The sequence below is a fragment of the Hakea prostrata genome, chromosome 4 (genome assembly GCF_041222555.1).
Source record: "Hakea prostrata isolate BN-2017 chromosome 4, UWA_Hpros_2, whole genome shotgun sequence".
Taxonomy (NCBI): Eukaryota; Viridiplantae; Streptophyta; class Magnoliopsida; order Proteales; family Proteaceae; genus Hakea; species Hakea prostrata.
In genome coordinates, this window is record NC_142603.1 from 45,053,022 (window position 1) to 45,077,499 (window position 24,478).

The window sequence follows — 24,478 nt, forward strand, 5'->3', positions numbered from 1 at the left end:
CACCCATTGCCCTAGTAATATTATATGATGGATTATATTGTGGTTGGGAATGGGGAATAACCTTTGGGCATTTCTGCCATAGGATACCAAAGGAGGCGGTATGGGACGCATTCCTATGGTGCCCTTGGCTCTTTCCCGATTACTAATTTACATATTTAGGGCATGTCTAGAAGTGTTTGGTTAGGTGACCTCATGAGTACTACTACCCTTTCGGCAGGGGTATTGAAGCCGGTTAACCCGTGATGTTAGTGGTCGGGTCCTCGTATGTCAAGCTGGGCCCACTATCATCATAGAGAGGTAGGGTTGCATATAATAGATAAGGGCTCATGGACGCTCAAGACCGGTGAAATGACCCGTGAGAGGACATGGAGATCATCCTGTCCATTATATGTGGATGACCACTGGGTTAATGAATGGGGTCCAACAGATGCCTCCATTGAGGATTCCATTCATAGGTGGGAAGGTATTGAACCAACAGAGCACTAGGCGTGAGGGGAAATATCCGGACCATATGTAGTACGAGACCATATGACTTTGCATTGGGCCTAAGATTATCCTTGACACGCGCCAGATCTTATACCAATGGTGATGTGAGAGAGTGGTGACCTAATCCCCAACCATGGCTTGACAAGACTTTACACAACAACCGCGGAGAACCCAACAGACGTGCTTGAGTGCCGTGAGGGAAGAGTGATGAGACCGCCCAAAGAAGACTGGTGTATGACTTAATGCGTGTCTACCATAGAGACTTCATGATAGAGTTAGGAGCATAATCATTGTCATTAATTACATTATTGATATTCATGTTATATGTGTGGTGTGGAATCTTGAGAATGAATGTGTGATATGATGTTGAGTTGACCTCACTGAGTTCTGTTGAACTCATTCCTTTTATATGTCTTTTTCTATTAGATTATGCTGCAGGTTATGAGGACTTCTTCCAAATGGATGATGTGTTACCAATATGTCTTCTTGAAGGAGTGATCGAAGAAGAAGTGGACGCACATGGAGCTTCATGCCAGTATCAAGACTATTCTTTTGGGTGGGATTCCATTAGAAAACTAGTCTAGTTTAGTTTTTTTTTGCGTTGAAAACTACTCTCTTTTCTTTTCAAAACTCTGATGTTATATTTTTATTTTGAAGTAATGGATGACTGTAACCATTATTACTATTTTGATAATTTATTACTTGAACTTGATTTATTCTTGTCCATTTAATTATGCTATATCATGTTTTGTATGGATTTGTCACTGAACCTAGATCTTGCGGTGTATCACCCCCACGGGCATTCGGGTATGACCGGATCCGGCTGGGTGGGGTGTGACACTTACCGTGGTAATAGTTTTTACTAAAGATCGATTATACCAATAGTACAATATATACCACGGTAACTAATTACCGTAGTATATGTAATCATTTTATTTCAAAAAGATAATTTTACGCGCTTTTTATTTATTCTCGCGTGAAGCTAATATGACTTTATTTCTCTGTGATTAACCTTAAAACTGAATTAAGCTCTCCCAATAATTTTCTCAAATATCTTGAAACCCTCTCTTACGATACACTAAGCATAAGTGAAGAACAGATTGACCTTTCTCTGAGCAGAAGTGATGAATGACCGCGAGTCCTTGGAAATATTGGGAGATCTGACCCGTCTGCTCACATAGCTGAGGCATTTACAACTTTTGATTTGCGGTTTTTGATGGACTAAGGAATTTCCTCCCGCATTAGAGTCTAGGGTTTTAGTGGTTCCAGCGGAGAAGCAGCGCACAAAGGTGAGAAGCATAGGTGATTGCAGCGATTGCAGGAAGTGATTGTTGATTGACGCAAGCTTCGTCTTCCGTCGGTGATTGCAGGAAGTGATTGTTGATTGACGCAAGCTTCATCTTCCGTCAGTGATTGCAGCGAACCAATGGTTAGTCTTCGATTTCTCTTTCATATGCTCAACCAATTGCATTGCTTGAGATCTATATTTTCTTCGTTTCAACTGTTAGTATTCGTCTTCCATCGGTGATTGCATTGCTTCGTTTTCCCTTAGATCTATATTATCTGTTTCCACTTACTATTTCATCAACTCAAGTTTCTCCAACAGTGGTTCCCACGTCTTTTCTTAATTGAAAACGGAGTAATCGTGATTGGTGTTTTGTAATTGTCCATTTCTTTTCTTCTGTTCAAATATCGGAGATATTGGATACTGTAGTAACGGTGACGTCTGAATACCTTTGTTAAACTATTTACTTTTGCAGATTTGGCTCGATAAGTGTTTCCTTGTATTTAGCATCGTGATTACTACTGTATATTGGTTCAGTTTTGGTTTATTGACTCAATCAACACGAGCCAAAGTATAATGTGGTTTCGAGTTTCATGCTTGACATCCCCTGTTGTAGCTGAAATTGTTTTTGAGTCTGTATTACCTACCACTTAAGGAATAATAAGAGGACTTTCTCCACCGTGAAAGCAGAAAGGTTTATGATAACACTGTTATAGATGAGTATGGAAGATCATCTTGCCTCTTCGGTACTCTAATACTCTTACAGATAATAATACTTTTTTTCCTTCCGGGAAACAGAGTAATATAAGCTGATCAGCTGTATGAGTTGATGTGAATCATTGATGGTGCCTTTCAAATGACCTTGCAGCAGATTTACATATTTTCCAACTTCATTCTATTTTCCCTATCATGAAATATTTCTATTTGGATTAGATGATTGGTTTAATTAGATTATGATAATTCTTTGCCCACTCTATTCTTGGTTTTATATTGTATTTTATTTTTTCCTAATATGACCATAGTTGTGTTTATGTGTGTTCCTCTGTTGAAGTGTTTGTGTGAGTGAGGTCACTGGTTTTGTGGTTGCTCAATCAGGTATTCCATACTTCTATTTCAAACAATAAGATTGATGGGTGACCTTCACTAGCATAAAGACTAAGGTAGTCATTAATCATTCTTTATTTTTTGTTTCCTTTTGTCGATGACCATGTGGAGGCATTCCAGTCAGTCCATGTTGGTCATAGACTAGGAGATGAACTTCCTACCCTGTTTGATAAGAGCAAGAGTCACCTTGCTGGCCCTGACTAATGACAATTATGGTATTAGCAAAAAGAAACTGTTGAAAGCCTGCACAGAAAGAGAGTTATTGTTAATGAACAGAAACTCGTTTATCTGCATTTTCAAGACAATATGGCAGTCTATCAAAATTGTATCTTCAAAAATTTCTCTTCTAATGTTAGTAATTCTGGGGTCTTCACTGAAGCTTTTGAGCATATTGTGTCAATAAATAAAAGTCTTAAATAACAGTCATGATCAGAGTTCCATCAGCATATGTGGATGTACTTCTTCCTTTTCTTGTTAAGTCATTTGCTACTTCATGCAGGTTGTTGCCAAACATGAGTGACAATGAGTTCTCTCCTCCATCTTCGAGTTCAGGGTCTACAGGTAAGAGATTAAAAATCTTTAGCAAATTTATGTTTGTTTAACTAATAGTTAATATGTGTATCTCACTAGAATTGAATATTTTTAGGTGGCAAGAAATCTGGAAGAGGGCCGGCTCGAGGGAAGGCGATTGAAGAACTCGTAGGCAAAATTGATGTACAAATTGATGATAATGGTCAACCTTGCAACGAAACAACTGCAAAGTTAATGACTTGGGTTGGAGTTAAAGCAAGGGATGCACACCTACTTCCTTTATCCTATTCTGATTGGAGGAAAATCCCACAACCTCTGAAAGATGACGCGGTGGATAAGATATATGTAAGATATATTTCCCATATCATATTTCTTACCTATATTTAGATGTTTGTATTCATATATTGCCTAGAGCTAGACTAACTTTTACCATATTATATTTGTAGGAAAAATTCAATCTCCCTGATGGTTTAAGGAGTTGGGTGGAAATTAAGCTCAATGAAAGATGGAAGGATTTTAAGCATGAGCTTAAGGTAAATGTGTTCAACAAGTACGGAACACATGAGGAGAGGTTAGCCCATTTAGATAAGCGTGTTCCATTAGAACAATGGAATATACTCCTCGAGACATGGGGCCAAGAGGCTAGTCAAGTATGATGCCTAGAATTTAGCTCATCTTGTGACAAAATAGTAAATTATGTTAGCAATAATATTTCTAATCTAATTCTGTGTGTTTCAAAATATTTTAGGTTGTGTCGGCCCACAATATTGACAATAGGAAAATTTTAAAATCATTGCACAACAGGGAAAGACTTCTTTTTCTTTGTAATTCGAGAGAAAAAGGTATATGATGTAATTTGAAAGTATAAATGTTGTTTATGGAAGTTCAGATGTTGTTTATGGAAGTTCACATGTTATAATATTTTATTGTTTCTTAATTATTTAGCGTCAGGAGCACCCAGAGAAAGAACCTCCCACTCGTATGGAAATGTTCAAGATTACACGTGACCCTACAGACGAGGTTGCTAACTTGATCATTGTAAGTTATTAAATCATAAATGAGGTACTATCATTTTATAGCTTCAATTAATATATCTTGTAACTGATTTTTGTGTTTCAAATGTAGGCCAATATGGAAAAACAACTCAATGAACTGCCTGAAGAAATCGGAGGGGACCCTGCCGTGCAAGATGAAGTTTTTAGAGATTGTGTAGGTGAAGATGTCCATGGTCGAGTACGGATGTGTGGAGTTGGAATAACTCCAACACAAGTACATGGGACAGCAAGAGAGCTTAACAAGTCATATGTTAAAGAGAATACACAATTGCGGGCTAAGATACACACATTAGAGGCAACAACATCGGCCGAGTGCTGAAGAGATAGCTAGTCGAGGCTAAAGAGATATCTTCACTCCAGGGTGGCTACTCTTCGCTCAGGGCTGACATAGAGTTCCTAATGCAAGACCGACGACGTACTTGAGGTGAGTATGGTTCTTACTTTCAATATCCTTGCTTGATCCCTATTCTTGGTTTTGATTTTTCTCTAGTTGAAACATTATCTTTAGGTTCAAGTTCCATAGATAGAATGTCCTTCCGCTTCATCTTTGGGTGCCTTTGTCACTCATGCATTATCATTCTGCTTGCAATTATATCTTGATTAGTTAAATCAGTAGTTTTAGATGCCAATTCTGTCATAACTATCTATAGAATCATTGGCAGCATGACTCATCACTTGGGTCTAGTTGCCCCAAGGAGTTGGATGATGCGTGGACCAAGGCCACCTTGTCCACTCAAACACATGATTTATATCTTTGATGCCTAGCACATATTTTATGTGCGGGGGAAAACAGATGGTTCTTATTTGCTGACACAGTTTCACTTTATTATGTGCGTTTGATATTCATTCTAAAACTTCTTTTTTTCACTTGAGATTAAAGCTAGGGAAATCAATAGGACAATTTGTTTTCTTTATGCCTACATCTCTATTTGTAATCACTGCAGCCCAAGTATTTCTTTAGCCCTTCCCATGAGAGACAATACAGTTGCAGATATGAGTTTTGAAGTAAGTCCTGCTTCTTCCATCTCGATCTTTTGCTGAACCATGATCAATGTATCCGTCGGGTAGCACCAATGATCTCTCACTGCAAACATTCAAAGAAGCTCCATAGAATCGAACAAGGCCCGGTATCCGATCCTATTGGTTGTGATGATAGTCATCTGGCATCAATATTGGCTATGGACGTCCACAAGGGTCAGCAGGAGGTTGAGATGGAACTGTTTCTCAAAGGGGAGCATGCTGCAGCTGATAGGAATTTGTTCTTGATCATTTTGTGAAATTGATCTCTGGGCATCCTGTAAAGAGAAGAGAATCTTCTCCCTTCTTTCAAAGTCATGTAGTCTTCAGTTACATGAAATGTATAGGCATTCTTTGAAGAAATGTTGATTACAATATCTCTTTTTCATTCTCTTTTCTGAAAATATATCACCAGCCAATCAATTGAAGTTCTCTTTTCTCTTCTATTTTTCTCATTTCTGTCGTGCTGGATTTATAAATATAAACCCACCAAAAAAGGAAAAAATAAAAATAAAATAATAATAATAATAAGTATTTGCCACGGTACAAAATTACCGTAGCAAAAAATAGGATCCATAATTACCGTGGTGTATATAAGTATTTGCCACAGTAAGCAATTACCGTGGCATAAATGTATGTATTTGCCACGGTAAGGAATTACCATAGCTAAAGGGAGCAGAACCGACCCCCGTTATTACCGTCCTATCTCTTTACGACGGCTCCCTAACCGACGGAAATCCAACAGAAATTTTACCGTCGGGTTATTTTTTTGCTACGGTTATTGGGCTTTTGCCATGGTAATTTACCGTGGCAAAAGCCCTTATTTCTTGTAGTGAGTACACCTAGATGACCACGAATAATAGAAAACGAATGGATTTGGATACTAGTGATGACAGACCTTACAAGTTCCACCCTTCTTGCTTTAAATAGTAGTTTCTCTTTCCATTCTTATGTTCTTTTCTTCACCTTATTAAGAATAGTTGCATAACCCTTAAAGATACCCTTCGTTGAAACAAATTCACTCCTAAATGGCGAGATTGAAATTGAGCAATTGAGATATTTAGAAATTCAGAAATCCTCTGTTTCCTTTGAGTTGATGCTTACCCCAAAAAAAAATATTTTGCTCTTCTCCAAGTTAGACAGTTGCCCTGAATAAGGGCAGAAAATCTCTTAAATTTTTTAAGTATCCAGTTGAAGCATTCGGTTGTATGGGAAAAAAGATCGTACCATACTAAAATATAAAAATATCATATGCAAATAGCAAATGACTTAGCACCTCCCTTATGAGCAAAGAGAAATTGAAGTCCTTAACATTCCATTGGATATTTCAAAATGGCAAAAGTACTTTTATTAACTAATAATTATGTAAAATTGAAACAACAACCACACTGATGATACTAAATATTACATTGAAATATTGTTTACACCAGGGAAGTTCCATCGAGGATGGTGACAATACGCAATGCAATTGCACATAACTGGAAGTAAACAGCGTCCTCTACTGACAATGGTGATTTCAGACCAGGTTTCTCCAAGAAGCTGTCTTCACAAATAGTAGATGCATCCATCATCGCACTCACACGGTTATTACTATATTGGTACTTTTTGGATTTGAAGAAAACAATTGCATCATCTGCAATTAAATCCACATCAGAGAAAAGTTGTTGACAAGTCTGTAACCGTCCTACAACATCTGGACCAAATTTTCCATCTTTCAAGAGCTCACCAATCAGTGAAACAATTTTAGTGGCGTTTTCTTTGCTTAAATTCAATGAGATGAGCCCTAATTCTTGGAGATCTGCATTGTGGCTCTTGGGATCTTCTCCCAGAGTTGCAACACAAAAGTCATAATGGATAAGTTTTTCACCTTGGGCAACTTCCTTGCATGTTTCCGTCACGATATCAGCATCAACAACAATGAAAAATACAATGACAAGAAAGAAGAAAGGCAGAGAACACTTCATCTTGTTTGTTGATTTCTGCAACTCTCTTTTCAACCAATGAATACCAAAATGCGTTGGCCATTTTATAACCGATAAGAAGTACTTTGATTGCAAAATTCTCCGTTGTGCGTTTATTTTCTGAGATTTCGATGTAATAAATACACAAAAGTCAAAAAATATACAAGGAAATAGAGATAAGAAAATATATAGGGTATATAAAGTGAATATACAGCATATATAGGGTATTATATCTTGCCAAATAGGTTTCCAATAAAAAATAATTGGCTCCTATAATTGGAAATCAAAGATATAATTGAAATATATATGGTGAGATTAATTGATTCTTGTAATTACAATCCAAAAATATGATTGAAATGCAGAATCCAGAGATTTGAAATCTCTGGATTCATGAATCTGAGAATTATACCTGTTTGGTTGTAAAAATCTCTAGATTCATGAAATCTAGAGATTCACCTTTTTACACTAAAAACGTGAATCTGTAGATTTATGGGTAAGGGGTGAAATCTAGAGATTTCAAAAAAGTTATACATTTGCACATTCACAAAAAATCAAGTCGATCAAATAGTTTTCTAGGATGAATCCACAGATTTCATTCCACAACCAAACATTTAATTTTATAAATTATGATTTGAACTCTATAGATTTGAAATCTATAGATTTGAAATCTCTAGATATTTGAAATCTCCAGACTCGTGTAACCAAACAAGCCCTAAAACGAGCAGATCTTAGCAAGCAACGAGTTGGGATCCTCTACCTCGACAGGTAGGGGATTATGCTCCTTTTCCATTTCTTCACCATTTATTTAAGAAGGGTATACCTCTAAACATTGATAAAATAGATCTCGTTTAAACATATGATAGAAAAGGTGTGAAATGAATAAAATCCAATACCCAACGACTAGAGGATCCAGACTCTCTAAGCGAAGGCATCTAACCTCATACCTCCCGCATGCGTCATGCAGCATGCATGAATTTATTGTTTCATTCAATGGAGAACAACTAGAGAAAATATTTCAAAAATCTGCACTTTTCAATTTTCAAGTCTTATGTGAATTGTTTACCAAAAAAGAAAAGTAATATATGATTTTATTTGAAATTTGTTAATAAATCTAATCAAATCAAATCAAATCAAATTTGGCGATAGGTTCGACTGTCTTGGCCTAATTAATGTTTTTAATGATCCTTGCCCTATATTCATTGTGAATTGTCCATCAACAGAATGCCCTGTTGGCAAAATCCATTCTTTTTTATATTTTTATATATATATATATATATTTTTTTTATATATATATATATATATATATATATATATATATATATATATATATATATATATTATCAATTCTGCTTCTTTCGCCAAGCTTGATACTGGTAGACAACTTGAATGTTACACTAAATCCCAAATAGGAGCTGCCCTCACCTAGTGGTCCGTCCAAAACATAATCTCATTTACATTTCCTACTCCCCACTTTTCTCCACTTAAATTCCAAACCTTCCTCAATCCTGGTAGAAATGTAGAAGAAACTTTTCTCATGTTCAGCAACCCATGTTTTTTCACCAACCGAGCTCTAAGGAACCACCCGAACTTGAATGTTGCACTTTAAAATGGACTGAAATGGACAGTGGAGATCGAAAACTCAGCCGAGATTTGATCTCGATCATCGGCAGCACAGTGCTACGCATCACTGAAGCTCAACTGCGCAAACCCTTTTAATGTCTAGTCCTCCTTTTGACATACCCCCCATATCCCATTTTAAACAAACTTTATTTGCTATTCCATCAATATGACACACCTTGATGGCCACCAATAACAGAAAACGAATGGATTTGGATACTTGTGATGACAGACCTTACAAGTTCCACCCTTCTTGCTTTAAATAGTAGTTTCTCTTCCATTCATAATATTCTTTTCTTCACCTTATCAAGAAGAGTTGCATAACCCTTAAAGATACCCTTCATTCAAACAAATTCAATCCTAAATGGCGAGATGGAAATTGAGCAATTGAGATATTTAAAAATTCAGAAATCCTCTGTTTCCTTTGAGTTGATGCTTACCCAAAATTTTATTTTGTTTTTGCTCTTCTCCAAGTTAGACTGTTGCAGAAAATCTCTTAAATTTTTTAAGTATCAAGTTGAAGCATTCTGTTGTATGGGAAAAAAAAATCGTACCATACTAAAATATAAAAATATTATGTGCAAATAGAAAATGACTTAGCACCTCCCTTGTGAGCAAAGAGAAATTGAAGTCCTTAACATTCCATTGGATATTTCAAAATGGCAAAAGTACTTATATTAAATAATTATGTAAAATTAAACAACAACTGCAGTGATGATACTAAATATTACATTGAAATATTGTTTACACTAGGAAGTTCCATCGAGGATGGTGACAATACACAATGAAATTGCACATAACTACAAGTAAGCAACATCCTCTACTGACAATGGTGATTTCAAACCAGGTGATGCATCTCAGTTACTATCATGATGCCGACTAAGCCCCTTCAGGTTCCCAAGACTATGAGTCTTGCAAGAAAGGTTAGATGCGGGCTGGCTCGTACGTTGGTCATCCGCCTCCGATGGCTAAGTCAGACAGTGAACAGATTAAGATCCCGTGCAAGAGCTACACAAGGCTATGTTCAGAATGTACTGGATGCTTACTGGAGGGGTGAATCCTTGCTTTTATACTGTAGGTGTTACCCTTTGTGTGTTGGGTGGATCTCTCGTCGAGGGCAGCTATCATTCCCTGGACTGCGCTCCCTTGTCATTCGTCCAGCTCAATTAGCCTCAGTTGACCTTCTATCTAGAGCGTTCTTGCCATGTAGGTCCAACGTAACTGGCGTTCTATTTTAGTTAGTTGGCAACTGTCCCGACCAAGTGTTTGGTTCACCCCCGGCCCAAGCCTAAAACCACCTGTATCACTAGACCCTATCCCGTACGATGTGTGCATCGTGTGGGATAGCATTCGGGAGATTCTCTTCTGGGTTCATTTATTACTCTTGACTGAAGTGATTAGCCGTTGTGATAACCATTTCCTTAAAGGTTGCGCCCAATCTCGCATCGCCACATCAAATGGCAGAGTTAATGGTCATTATGGCGGCCTCGGGAAGGCAAAGCATCTCTTCCTTTGAACCGTTGATCTTATTATGTCACAATTGTTCGATCAAAATCAAAAACACCTCCTCAGGTAGTATAAACACCCCCTTTCCTTCTTTGTTTTGATCCATTGCTTTCGTTGGTCTCGACTAAGACTTGCTCCCGACTAGCTTGCAAGCTTCTCGATCTTCCACTAGTAAGTTCTCTCTCCCGACTATGATGCCAAAGAAGGCAAAGAAGAGTTTGAGAGGTTTTAGGTTTCAACCTTGTGTTCCAGTTCCGACTCACTGTGAGAGAAAACGTCGCCGGGATGAGGACTTACGTGAGTGAGGGTGATAGTGATCAAACAAAGGGTGTTAATCTAGCCGGGGATCGTCTGAAGGACTTGCATGAGCAATCCTCGGATGATGAGCGTACCCATGACTTTGGTGAAAGTTCCCCTGATGATAACCTAAGGGTTTACCATGAAATACTAGAGATGACCAAAGTCCAAGATCCTGACCCGGCTGAGGAAGCCCGAATGCAGGAGGTCCCAGGAGATGTGACTCGGGACATTTCTGAGTCAGTCATTGCGTCTGATTCTGCTACTCCTTCTGCCCAAAGTGTTCTTCAGCCAGAGTCAATGGCTACTTCGCGTGATCCACCCGCTTCAACTTCCCGAGTCACACTTCCTCGATCGGGAGGCCCTCCCCGTCCACTTTTTCAACGTCCGAGTGGTTTTCGGGGAGCCATTCCTCGAAAGCCAGATAGGAAGAAATTAGATGATAGGGCTTTGGCACTGGCCAAGTCGCAGCCCCGAACCCCTTGGCACGTAGATTATGTTCAAAGTACATCAAGGCCCAAAATTTACCCTAGTTCGCTTTCTTCTTCTGATCTGGATCGGTTTCTTTCCAGCTTTAATATTCATGAGGGATACGTGGTTGTTCTCTCGAAGGCTTCTAAAAGGGTGAATAGCCCCCCGAGTGGTTTTTATCCTTTACACTATGATGCCTTCATCGGGGGGCTTCATCTTCCTTTGCACGATCTTTTTCTTGACATACTGAATCATTATGCCATCAACCCGGTCAACTTGAGCTCGAACAATTGGTGCAACATTATCGGCTTTGTGGGTTTCTGTCATAATTTAGGTGTCCTCCCAACCTTCAGAATATTTCACCACTACTATTCCTTACACCCTCATACCTAGTAGGGTTGGTTTTACTTGGCGAAGAGGGCGTCTACTTCCCCTGATTTTCAGGGGAATTTTATTGAAAAAGATAGTCTCCCGTCCACGACCAAAAAGTGGAGGGAATTTTTCTTATTTTTTAGTCCTCCTGCTCTCGAGCCTTTCCTTACTGATTTTAAGGAGAGGTCGAAGAAAGAGATTGACCTCCTAAACACCCCTTTTGGCTTGGATCCCGACGAGGAAGAAATAGTCGGGATGATCAACTGGGAGAAAGGGGACGAGTGTGCAATCCATGGTTATTCCATGGAGTATGAGCCTGTCCTTCAGTTGTGGGGCTTTTCTTCGGGTGAACTTTTGTTTCAATTGTCATGACTTTGTATTCCGTGTTCTGACCTGATTGATTTTTTCTATTTGTCCAGTGTCTGCAGATGTCCCGACTGATGATCTCTTGGCCATGGCAACCGGGTCCATGGCTCATGCCAAGAGGAGGAAACCTCCTTCTAAAGCAAAGCCCTCTTCTTCGTATGCTGTGGTGGCCAAGTCTTCTGCTGCTGTGGATTAGCCTTCTGCTACTATGATCGGGATCATTAAAAGTCCAAAAAGAAAAGTTCCTCCTGCTCCAGAGGGAGGAAGGGAGCCAACGGCGGAGGTCCCTTAGGCTCCCCAAGCCAAAAAGGCTCGGATTTTTTAGCTCGAGCCACGCGTTGGGCCCTCTTCAGCCTTAGAACTGACCGAGCGTGATTCAGTTTTTGGTGACCCAAGCGTCGCTCAACGTTGGGTCGAGGGCGCCACCCTTCAGTCTGATTGGGACTATTTGAAGAATCTCCCGAATGATGAGTTCTTTTCAGACGGGTAAAAGTAATCTTTCTTCCCTTCTGACTTCCTTTTTTCCTTTGATGACTTTTGACTAATACTTTTCCTTATTTTTAGTTATCTAGCTGGGGCTGCTCATCGCTTTGTCGAGGCATTGAGTCGAGCTCATCAACAGTTGGAGGAGCTGAAGCTTTTTGAGCAACTTCATCAGAAGGCTAACCATAACTCCGCCCAGGCTAGGAAAGAGCTTAAGGCAGCTCTGGAGGAAATTGCCGAGTTGAAGAAAGAGAGGAACGACCTTTCCAAGAGCAAAGGGAAATACAAAGGAAGGTCGGGTCACTCGAGAAGAAACTCAGGAAGGCTACTGAGGATTTGGCGAGTGCCCGAACCCTCTTGGATGAGGAAGTGGAGAGGAATGCCGAATTGAGGAGGACGGTTGAGGAGTTGAAGGCCAGTGCGTCCTGGAACTCTAAGAGGGAGGTGCTGGAAGAGTATTTCACCACCAAAGAGTTTAAGGATTTGGCATTGGCTCTTTCCGGTCTTGCTTTTAAATAGGGGATGAGGCAGGCCATCAAATTCACCCTCGAGTAGACGTCCCACCGAATCATTCAAAGTTGAAGAAAATTCTGGATCCGAAGTTGTATGACGAACTCCATCTTCCCCGGCCAGAGGATCTCCCCGAGCTTCCTGATCTCTCGATCCCCGATCCTGCAGATTTCATTGATCCTCTTTCGAGGATGAGTCTAAGGATGAAGCTGAGGATGGGGAGGTAGAGAAGTCCCAAGCTGAGGATGAAGTCAGAGGGTCCCTGACCGACATTGTTGACACTAATGTGTCAAATGAAGGTTTGGTCGAGCAGTCTGCAGAGGCGAGATCTTCCCCAAGTCCATCAGTGAAGATTGACTGAGCTGTTCGGGACAGAATGCGAGTGACAATCCAAGATGGCCGTCAGCTCATTGGTAAGTTCATGGCTCTCGATCGGCACATGAATCTTGCTCTCGGCGACTATGAAGAGTTCGAAAATGCTTCAATATATCAATCACTAAGTATTGAACCCTGCCGGTGTTTTCTTGTTGAAGTTTCTGTATCCTGAGGCATGTAACTCCTTGTATCCCAAGCCATGTGACTCCTTGTATCCAGAGCCATGTAATTCCTTGTATCCCGAGCCATGTAACTCCTTGTAATCAGAAGTGTACTTTGAATGATATTTGGCTAAGTATTTCACAATTGTTGTTTTTTGCAACTTACTCGGGCGTTTGGGTCAAGCTTATGGTTACTTATCTCTCAAAATAAGTGCCAAGTCCTTAAGGAAGATGTCAAAAGGTGTGATCGGGTTATTGCCCGAATCGTCTATTGTCTTAAAAAAAAGCGCCAAGTCCTTTTAAGAAAGGTGTCAAGAAATACGATCGGTTTAGACCTCGAGTCATTTATTGCCTTAAGAAAGTGTTAAGTCCTTAAGAAAGGTGCCAAGAAATACGATCGGGTTAGACCTCGAGTCATTTATTGCCTTAAGAAAGTGTTAAGTCCTTAAGAAAAGTGCCAAGAAATACGATCGGGTTAGACCCCAAGTCATTTATTGCCTTAAGAAAGTGCTAAGTCCTTAAGAAAGGTGCCAAGAAATACGATCGGGTTAGACCCCGAGTCATTTATTGCCTTAAGCAAGTGCTAAGTCCTTAAGAAAGGTGCCAAGAAATACGATCGGGTTAGAACCCGAGTCATTTATTGCCTTAAGAAAGTGTTAAGTCCTTAAGAAAGGTGCCAAGAAATACGATCGGGTTAGACCCCGAGTCATTTATTGCCTTAAGAAAGTGCTAAGTCCTTAAGAAAGGTGCCAAGAAATACGATCGGGTTAGACCCCGAGTCATTTATTGCCTTAAGAAAGTGCTAAGTCCTTAAGAAAGGTGCCAAGAAATACGATCGGGTTAGACCCCAAGTCATTTATTGCCTTAAAAAGTGCTAAGTCCTTAAGAAAGGTGCCAAGAAATACGATTGAGTTAGACCCCGAATCATTTATTGTTTTGGAAAAGATACAAAACTATTGATAGAACCTTCTTAGGTTGGTGGAGTTCCATGATCGATCAATTGGTCTTCTTGTTAATGGCTCCTTTAACTGGTATGCTCCCAGTTTTGTTTCTTTGTTAATGATATACGGTCCTTCCCAAGTTGGAGTTAATTTCCCTTGATTCCTAGGGTCGGATGCCCCTGTCCTTTGTAATACTAAGTCTCCCAATCGGTATCTTCGGCCTTTCACCCGTGAATTGTAGTACCGAGCTATCCTTTTCTAGTACAACTGATTTCTTTGTTGAGCTTTTTCTCGGGTTTCTAGTAGGAAATCCAAATTTTCTTTTAGGCCCTAGTCATTTTGCTTTCCATCAAAGGTGTTGTAGTGGAATGACCCGGCCAAAACCTTCACGGGGGCCAAAGCTTCAGTGCCATATGCAAGGCAGAACGGTGTCTCTCCATCGGGTAGTTGTACAGTATGACCAAAGGATGCTCAGAAGCTCCTTGACCCAAAGAGCCCGACTATCCTCTAGCCTTTTCTTCATTCCATCTAGCACAATGTTCTATTCGTGACTTCAACCTATCCATTGCTTTGTGGATAAGCTACCGAGGAACAACGGTGTTCGATGTGGTATTTTTTGCAGAATGCCTTGAATCCAGACCCTTCAAATTGCTTTCCGTTGTTAGTTACTAGAACCCGAGGTATTCCAAACCTAAAGATAATTTTTTCTTCAAAGAATTTATCCATTTGTTTCTCCGTGATGGAAGCCATGGGTTCTGCCTCAACCCATTTCATAAAGTAATCAATGGCAACGACGAGATACTCCCGATTTCTTGAAGCCCTTGGAAGTTTTCCGATTAAGTCCATTCCCCACATTGTGAAAGGGGTCGGGCAAGAAATCGGCGAGAGTGGAACTGTCGATACCTTCGGGATAGTTGCATGTTTTTGATATTGTTCGCATTTGCGGACATATTCAAGGGCGTCCTTCTGCAAGGTTGGCCAGTATATTCTTGAATGTAGCACCTTCCAATGCTTTCCTGCCCATGTGAGCGCCACATATCCCTTCGTGGACTTTTTCCAAGGCATAACTGGCTCGGGAGGGTCCAACGCATCTCAGGAGAGGTTCGGGGAAGGACCTCTTGTATAATTGGCCATCTTTGATGGTGAACTGAGCTGCTTGATTCTTAATCTTCTAGGCTTCCTTTGATTCAGTCGGGAGTATGTTATCCTTTAGGTAGGATATCAAAGGTATCGTCCAGTCGGGATCATCCCCGATTTCAAGGATTTCAGATTCTTATGTGCTCGAGCAATCTAGTTCTTCTATGTAGACCGTTGAGTCCAAATTTTTGTAATTGGACAAAGATAGCCGGGAGAGTTCGTCTGCCTTCTCATTTTCTTTTCTGGGTATTTGGTGGAAGTTAACCGATCAAAAAATGTTTGAAGTTGTTCGACCTTTGTCAAATACTTCGCCATTCTCTCATCTTTTGTATTGTATTCTCCCTTGATTTGATTTATAATAAGATGGGAATCACTTCTTACTTCCAGATCCTAGGCCATTAGTGCTCGGGCTACTCGCAATCTTGCAAGCACAGCTTTGTACTCGGCTTCATTGTTTGAGGCCGAGAAATTGAACCTTAGCTCATAACTAACCATGAAGTCACCTGGACTTTTAAGGGTCAAACCTGCTCCTGAACCGGAATTGCTACTCAAGTCATCCACGTGTAAAATCCACAGGTCTGTTGCCTTAGTTGTTGAATTTGGATCTTCCCTTCGTGGTAAGCAGTTTTCCACAATGAAGTCAGCTAAGGCCTAGGCCTTAATGGCTATTCTTGGTTTGAACTGGATCTGGTACTCACTAAGCTCCACCGCCCAGCCGACCATTCTCCCGGCCACATCGAGCCTTTGTAAAATCTTTTTCAGCAGGAAGTTGGTCAGGACTATAATTGGATGCGCCTGGAAATAAGGCCTTAGCTTTTGCGAGGCTACTAAGAGAACCAAAACTTGCTCATCAATATCTGGATACCTTGTTTCTGCATCAATGAGTACATGAATCACATAGTAGACCGGGTTTTATGCAGTTTCTCCTTTTACTAACACAGCGCTTACAGCAGTTGGCGAAACAACAAGGTAGACCGCCAGGTTTTCCCCGGTTAATGGTCGTGCTAAGACGGGAGTTGTCCCGAGCGACTTCTTGAGTTCTTCGAATGCCTTATAGTATTCATCTGTCCACATGATTTCTCCCGATCTTGGTGTGGCCTTTAATGCCTTGATAGAGGAATTACATTTTTCTCCTGCTCGGGATATGAACCGATTTAGTGCTGCCACTCTTCCGGTCAAGCATTGAATTTCCTTTATTGTTCTTGGAGGTTGCATTTCATTCAAGGCCCGGATCTTCTCAAGATTTGCCTCGATTTCCCTTAGAGAGACCATGAATCCGAGAAACTTCTCAATGCACATTTCTCGAGATTCAGGCGCATCTAATAAGTTCTTAAGACATCAAATGTCTCTTCCAGATCTGCTAAGTGTTGAGCCCAAATTAAACTTTTCACGAGCATATCATCAACGTATACTTCCATGTTCCTCCCGATCTGGTCTTGGAAGATCTTGTTGATTGCTCTCTGGTATGTGGCGCTTGCGTTTTTAAGCCGAATAGCATAACTCGGTAGTAATAACTTTCCCGGTCGATCATGAAGGAAGTGTGCTTCTCGTCTTCCCGACTCATTAGGATCTAGTTGTATCCCGAATAGGTGTCCATGAAGCTAAGAACTTCATGCCCACCATTGCGTCGATCAATAAGTCAATTCTAGGAAGAGGGTAGCAGTCCTTTGGACATGCCTTGTTTAGGTCTGTGTAGTCAATACACATCCTCCATTTTCTATTTGACTTTTTGACCATTACAACATTTGCCAACCAGGTCGGGCACTCGATCGATTCAATGAAACCTAATTTCTCAATTTTCTCTGTTTCTGATCTAATAGCTTCACGTTTCTTGATTGAGAAATTTCTTCTTCTTTGGATGACCGGGATTGCATCCTTTTGAATCCATAGTTTATGCTCAGCTACGCGCCTATCTATCCCGAGCATGTCACTTGCCGACCATGTGAAGATGTCTGAGTTGTCACATAAGAACTTGGTCAATTTCTTCTTGAAGTCCTTGGGTTGTTCAGATCCAATGAACGTCCCTTGATCGGGAAAATCCTAATTTAATTGGATTCTTTCTAGTTTCTTGACCGGCTTTGGTCTCTGCATGTTTTCTTCATCCCGGTTGTCTCGAACTTTAATGGTCAGGGCGCTTCCCTAGCTTTCTGACCTCCACTTTTGCTTTAGATAATTCACATAATATTGCCAGGAGGTAGATTGATCGGAATTGCACTCACCCACTCCAGCATCTGTTGGAAATTTGAGCTTCATGTGTCAAGGTGACACGACCGCCTCTAGTGCATTTAGAGTTGGTCGTCCCAATATCGCATTATATGCTTAGGTCTTTTACAAGCATGAAATTGACCCGTACAAGGGTGTCCCGAGGGGATGTCCCGATCTTCAAATCCAAATGGATCGTTACTTCTGTGATGGCCGAAAACCCTGCAGAATCGTAAAGAGGTGTTGCAGAAGGGGTTAGCAGGTCATCAGCTAGCTTTAATCTCTTGAAAGCCTCATACGATAGTAGGTTGACTAAGGAACCTGTGTCAACTAAGACTTGGTGAACTTCCCGATTGGCTATCTTTACTTTGATGATGATTGCATCATCATGAGGCGCCACTATCCCATTCAGATCATCATCGGTGAACGCTATAGGTTCAAGATACGCTGGATTTTTTCTCTTTTTTGGAAAATGAACGGCTCCCACAAACCGGGCCTTCAATTTTGCCTTTCTTATTGACTCAATAGTCGGACCACCCATGATTACGTATACGAGTGATTCTTCCCGACCTTCTTTCTCCTTTCCTTTGTCAACCTTTTTGGCAATTTCGCCAGGATTGGTCAATCAAGCCCATTTCCTTGTCTCGGGTGACCTTTCACGGGATTTACCCGATCCTCGAACATATTGACCAAGCTTCCCGTCTTGGATCAATTTCTCGATCTCAGATTTGAGGATTCAACAGTTGTCAGTGTGGTGGTCGTAGTTTTTGTGAAAGTGGCAATATTTTGTCATATCTCGATCTTTCAGTCAGGAATGTAACTTTCCAGGCCATTTTAATGACTTCTTGTCCAGATTTGCATCAAAATCTCCGATGGTTTCGTATTGAGTGGAGTGAAACTTTCTCGCCCTTGGTCACGCTTCCACCGGCTTTTTGATCCTCGGTCCCGATCATTGGAAGTGTTCTTTTCATTCTCAGGTCTACATTCCCGATCAGCCTTCACTCGGGCGTAAGTGAGGCCAGGAAAGTCTGCAAAGTAGTTTGTCCTCCTGACCCAGTACAGTCATTACTGACTTGAAGTAACTAATATGCTCTTTCGGGTTTGTTTTTCCTTTGAACGGGGTGAAAGTTGGCATGATAAAATTTTGAGGGAGAGGCATATTCATGATTTCGTCTGAGAATGGTTCCCGATCGACCACATCTAGATCTTCATCATGATCCCGATCCTCCAATCTGCGCTCGACCACAACCATTCTCCTCCGGAGGCGATTCTGCTTCGCTCCATTTTCTTCCGACTCTGTAGTGTTCTCCCTTCTGGATTGCAGTCAAGAGATTGATACCCTCGATCGGGTTGCTTGAGGCTGGCTTTCTCCCTGATGTTCGATTTGTTCCTGGCGACTTCTTTGAGCCAGGGATCCGATTCGAGAAGGCACCAAAATACGGTCAAGGGCGCTAACCCTTGTTCCATTTGGTTGTCTTTGACTGCACTCGGCGCCGGTTGAGTGGATCTCTTGGCCTTCGGCCTGTCTTCCTCTCGGGATCTCTCCTCTCAGTCAGACTCTTTTAGCATTTTGGAAGGCTCTCGGTACCCTTCCCGTCTAGGTGCCTCGTCTTGGTCCTTGGTCAATTCCAATTTGATGGGCCAAACCTCTCAAGCACCCCCGCATCTTGAGCATTCCCTTTCGTATTTCATCTACATCTACCGTAGTGGCATGTCCCTGGGGCCTTCTTGACGTACCCTCCCCATTTGGATTTTCAAGTACCTGATTATCCTCGGGAGGATCTTGCTCACTCTGGTTGAGTGTTCAGCCCCTTCGTCTTGATGTGTTTGATCTTCTAAGTTTAGGTTACTGCCACTAGTTTCCTGCCAAGTACGCCCGTTGTTAGCTCCTCGTCTTGCCATGACTTAAAGACTGTCGTTCCCACAGACAGCGCCAAACTAATGCGTCTCAGTTACTATCGTGATGCCAACTAAGCCCCTTCGGGTTCCCAAGACGATGAGTCCTGCAAGAAAGGTTAGATGTGGGCTGGCTTGTACACCGGGCAACCGCCTCCGATGGCTAAGTCAGACAGTGAACAGATTAAGATCCCATGCAAAAGCTACACAAGGCTATGTTCAGAATGTATTGGATGCTTATCGGAGGGGTGAATCCTTGCTTTTATATTGTAGGTGTTACCTTTTGTGTGTTGGGCGGATCTCTCGTTGAAGGCAGCTATCATTCCCTAGACGACGCTCCCTTGTCGTCCGTCCCGCTAAATCAGCCTTGCAGTTGACCTTCTATCTAGAGTGTTCTTGCCATGTAGGTCCAGCGTAAGTGATGTTTTATTTTAGTTAGTCCCCAACTGTCCCGACCGAGTGTTTGGTTCACCCCCGGCCCGGGCCTAAAACCGGTTGGGCTGAAACCACCCGTATCACCAAGTTTCTCCATGAAGCTGTCTTTACAAGTTTTAGATGCTTCCATCATCGCACTCACATGGCTATTACTATTTTCGTAATTCTTTGATTTGAAGGCAACAATTGCATCATCTGCAATTGAATCCACATCAGAGAAAAGTTGTTGACAAGTTTGTAACCATCCTTCAAAATCTGGACCAAATTTTCCATCTTTCAAGAGCTCACCAATTAGTGAAACAATTTTTGTGGCATTTTCTTTGCTTAAATTCAATGAGATGAGCCCTAATTCTTGGAGATCTGCATTGTGGCTCTTGGGATCTTCTCCAAGACTTGCAACACAAAAGTCATAATGGATAATGTCGTCACCTTCGGAAACTTTCTGGCATGTTTCCGTCAGGATATCAGCATCAACAACAACGAAAAATAGAATGACAAGAAAGAAGGCAAAGAACACTTCATCTTGTTTGTTGATTTCTGCAACTCTTTCTTCAACCAATGAATATGAAAATGCATTGGCCATTCTATAACTGATAAGAAGTAATTTGATTGCAAAATTCTCGGTTGTGCGTATATTTTCTGAGATTTCGATGTAATAAATACACAAAAGTCAGAGAATATACAAGGAAATAGAGAGAAGAAAATATATAGGGTATATAAAGTGAATATACAGCATATATAGGGTATTATATCTTGCCAAATAGGTTTCCAATAAAAAATGATTGGCTCCTATAATTGGAAATCAAAGATGCAGTTGAAATCTATATGATGAGATTAATTGATTCTTGTAATTACAATCCAAAAATATGATTGAAATGCATATGGTAATGAGTATCCCTAAGTGTCTAAAACAAGCAAATCTTAGCAAGCAACGAGTTGGGATCCTCTACCTCGATGGGTAGGGAATTATGCTCCTTTTCCATTTCTTCACCATTTATTTATGAAGGGTCCACCTCTAAACATTGATAAAATAGATCTCGTTTAAACATATGATAGAAAAGGTGTGAAATGAATAAAATCCAATACCCAACGAGTAGAGGATCTAGACTCTCTAAAGCGAAGGCATCTCACCTCCTACGTCATGCATGCATTTATTGTTTCATTCAATGGACAACCACTAGAGAAAATATTTCAAAAATCTGCACTTTTAGATTTTCAAGTCTTATGTGAATTTCTTACCAAAAAAGAAAAGTAATATGTGATTTGATTTTAAATTTGTTAATAAATCAAATCAAATATGGCGATAGGTTCGACTGTCTTGGCCTAATTCATGTTTTTAATTCATGTTTTTAATGATCCTTGCCCTATATTTAAACCGGATTTCATAATTATTTTATTGTTTATGGCCAAGGGTTCTAGAGCCAGTCAGGGTTCTAGAGCTAGTCAGGGTTCTAGAGCCAGTCAGGGTTCTAGAGCTAGTCAGGGTTCTAGAGCCAGTCAAAGGCAATATTTTAGAGAGAGAAAAAGCTGAGTTTGTTGCAGAAGGATTGAATCCTCATCTGATCTTTGATCTTGAAGGGAAGAACATTGATCTCTTCAATTGCTTTTTATTTATTCTGATTTTTGAAGGGATTGGTTTGATGAATCTACTGTACGAAGTTAGATTTGATTGGAAAACCCATGTTTTCGATAATCTGATCACATTCAGCACGAGGGATGAGATCCTCATTTCCTCCAACCGCAGAATTTTCCAAATAGGATTATCCACTTTTAGATCGAATCGATCCTTAGATCTAAGTTGTGGCTGTTGTTTGTGTTTGTGAGGTTCGAGATGTGCATCATAGTTGAAACCCGTGCTTGAGAATAGCCTAGAACCCCCTATGGTTCATGGATCAAATGTGTGAATTTGGATATGGAGTTCAATCCACAAACCTGGGTGGTTGATTGGGCAGTCGCTTGGGAACCGACTTGCCCTGCCCAGGCAACTAACCCTTGTCGTTTCTTGATTTTTGCTTCTATTTTTTGCCAAAATGATTATCAAACTTAACTCTAATTATGCCAACATGATTCTAGGAGTTCTAGTGAGTTGGTGGAGTATATTTTTGTTATGTTTGGATATGTTTGAGGGTTTTGGAACATCATTCAGGTGAGGGAACAATGTCTATAACTAGGCTTTGTTGCTCATGCTTTTAATATGCTTTCAAATACATGCCTTTGCTGTACTGCTTTGATTGATAATGCTACTTGGGAGTTAACATATTGCATCCACATTTATAAATATTTCAAGGGTTGTGACTTAGGCCATTGCCCATGGTATATCTCATATTTCCATGTATGTGCATATATGCATGATTGTCTAGATGCATGATTAGGGTCCCTATACATGTTACTACCCTTTCAACCAAGAAATTGAAGCTGGACTACCCGTGATAGTGTTAATTGACTAGTGGGTGTCCAATAGACAGTTGAGAGCTATGAGGAGACACAATACTGCTGGCATATCATTTATGGTAGGGTTGTATATGGAAGTAGGCCCAGTAAATTGAATCTCTGTCAAGTTACATTTATTAATTACTTTCCTTAAACATTCCATTTTTTGGAATGGTCTTGAATTGCAACCAATTTTTTTCTTGTGTTCAGTATATCATTGAAGTCCCTAATAGCTAACCATGGACCAAATATGGTGTGCCCTGGTTGCACTAGTTCATGCCAAAAGGTAGCTCTATGCCTTGCCTTCAGGTTGCCATAGACCAAGCATAACCTGAAAAAGAAAATTATTTGGCATTAGCGTCCTACCTAAATCATTTTAGTTTGGAGAGGAGAACATAATTTAATATTTAAATTACTATCCCAAATAATAGACAAGCCACCTGAATTTCCAATATGATCATAATGATATGACTCCGAAAAATCTGACTTACGTTTTATTGATTCCATATACCTTGATTTATTTTCAATTAGAGATTAAAGGATATGACTTGGTCACTCTTTCCCTACTAGTTTTTTCAGATATTAATTGTTAAGGGGCCACTACTGCCTGAACAGTTCCACCATTGCAGACTCACAGCCCCATTGAGGCTTGAAAGGGAAGCCTCCCTATCCGTATTTACTAAAGAAGAAGTTCCATCTTGAGCATGAATGTCTTTATTTCCATGCTTTAGCCCTTAAATCCTTTTCTCGTGAGTACTAGCTTAATCCTTGATCTTAGGCTTTGGTTTATGCCAATCCAGAGAAGGCTGCATTTGAGGTGCCTTCAATGAGACAGAGGAGATTCTGAGTTTTTTGAAACTTTGCACAAGCTTATTTGGGATGTCTGCAGGACATTTCAATCCACTAATTGACTTGGCTGAACCTCTCTTGGAGAGGTGATTTCCTCACTAGTAACAGAATTCTGTTTAGAAGGTGATTCAAGAGTAAGTCATGGGTAAGAATGATAATGAGCTTTCTATTGGCGAGTGCGTTGTGTGTTTTGGGCTCTGAATCATTGAGCACCTAATTATGCACGGTGAAAAATCACCATATTGTTGTCCTTACCCTATTGGACAGTGTTCCCAGGAATCAAAGTATTAACCATCACCTTTTGTCCTTGGTTGCTGTCGAATCTTTAAGGGGCTAAATAGAGAGCTCATCTTCTTGTATAGAGTCCCCTCCATGATGTGCTGCTACGGTACGTGGGCCCAATTCCGTATTTGAAATTTTCTGAAAAAAGGAACTCTCCACAAGACAAGTGTGGATCATCTCCCTTGACGAAGAGCACTCTGTGGTCCCCCAACAGTTTCATAACCATAAGTATATGGGGCCCACAAGTAAAAAATAAATTTGTATTAAAAAAGTGGACCTTGTCATTTGTGGTCGACAGCCGCCAGTGGAGCACAGAGTGCTTCTCATCATGGGAGAGGATCTGGACCCCCATGAGACCATCACACACTTGCACCTCCGCTTCACTAGTACAGATTCATGACAATAGGGTTCACTAGCAGGAGTTGGATCCGAAAAGATCAAGGACTCATCATTTGATATGATTCTCCACATGGTAATTACTGTTGTCATGCTGAGAGAGTACCTTATGTCTAATTAGGATAGTGTTTACTAGCAACTTATTTGGTCTTTCACCTCCGGTCTTTTTACAATACTCCTAAATCGAATCCAATCACCAAATTCAGTTTTCAAGCACTATTGAATAAGATCTTCCAGGAAACCCTATATTGAGGAGTTCCTACTGTCACATCCCGCCCTAAATCCACCAAGGGGGTACCCTATCTGGATTACC

At 40.6% G+C, this 24,478-nt stretch overlaps 1 protein-coding gene and 2 pseudogenes across 1 annotated transcript; 1 reads left to right on the forward strand and 2 right to left on the reverse strand.

Moving 5' to 3' along the window:
• Positions 1–3,300: 3,300 nt before the first annotated feature.
• Positions 3,301–4,062, forward strand: LOC149019090 (uncharacterized). The gene is made up of 3 exons (XM_089154049.1): positions 3,301–3,436; positions 3,522–3,751; positions 3,853–4,062. The coding sequence occupies exons 1-3, from the start codon at positions 3,301–3,303 to the stop codon at positions 4,060–4,062; spliced, it is 576 nt and encodes a 191-aa protein (XP_089010175.1).
• Positions 4,063–6,899: 2,837 nt separating this feature from the next.
• LOC149019091 (putative invertase inhibitor pseudogene) lies at positions 6,900–7,442 on the reverse strand (annotated as a pseudogene).
• A 12,716-nt stretch (positions 7,443–20,158) lies between these two features.
• Positions 20,159–20,791, reverse strand: LOC149019092 (putative invertase inhibitor pseudogene; annotated as a pseudogene).
• Between the last annotated feature and the right edge of the window lie 3,687 nt (positions 20,792–24,478).

What these genes read in the sequence shown, in the direction of transcription:
- LOC149019090 (XM_089154049.1), top strand. Translation starts at nt 3,301, where the DNA reads ATGATCAGAGTTCCATCAGCATATGTGGATGTACTTCTTCCTTTTCTT. An exon ending in TTCGAGTTCAGGGTCTACAG is followed by an intron (nt 3,437 to 3,521) that starts GTAAGAGATTAA and finishes GAATATTTTTAG; the next exon opens with GTGGCAAGAAATCTGGAAGA. An exon ending in ACGCGGTGGATAAGATATAT is followed by an intron (nt 3,752 to 3,852) that starts GTAAGATATATT and finishes TTATATTTGTAG; the next exon opens with GAAAAATTCAATCTCCCTGA.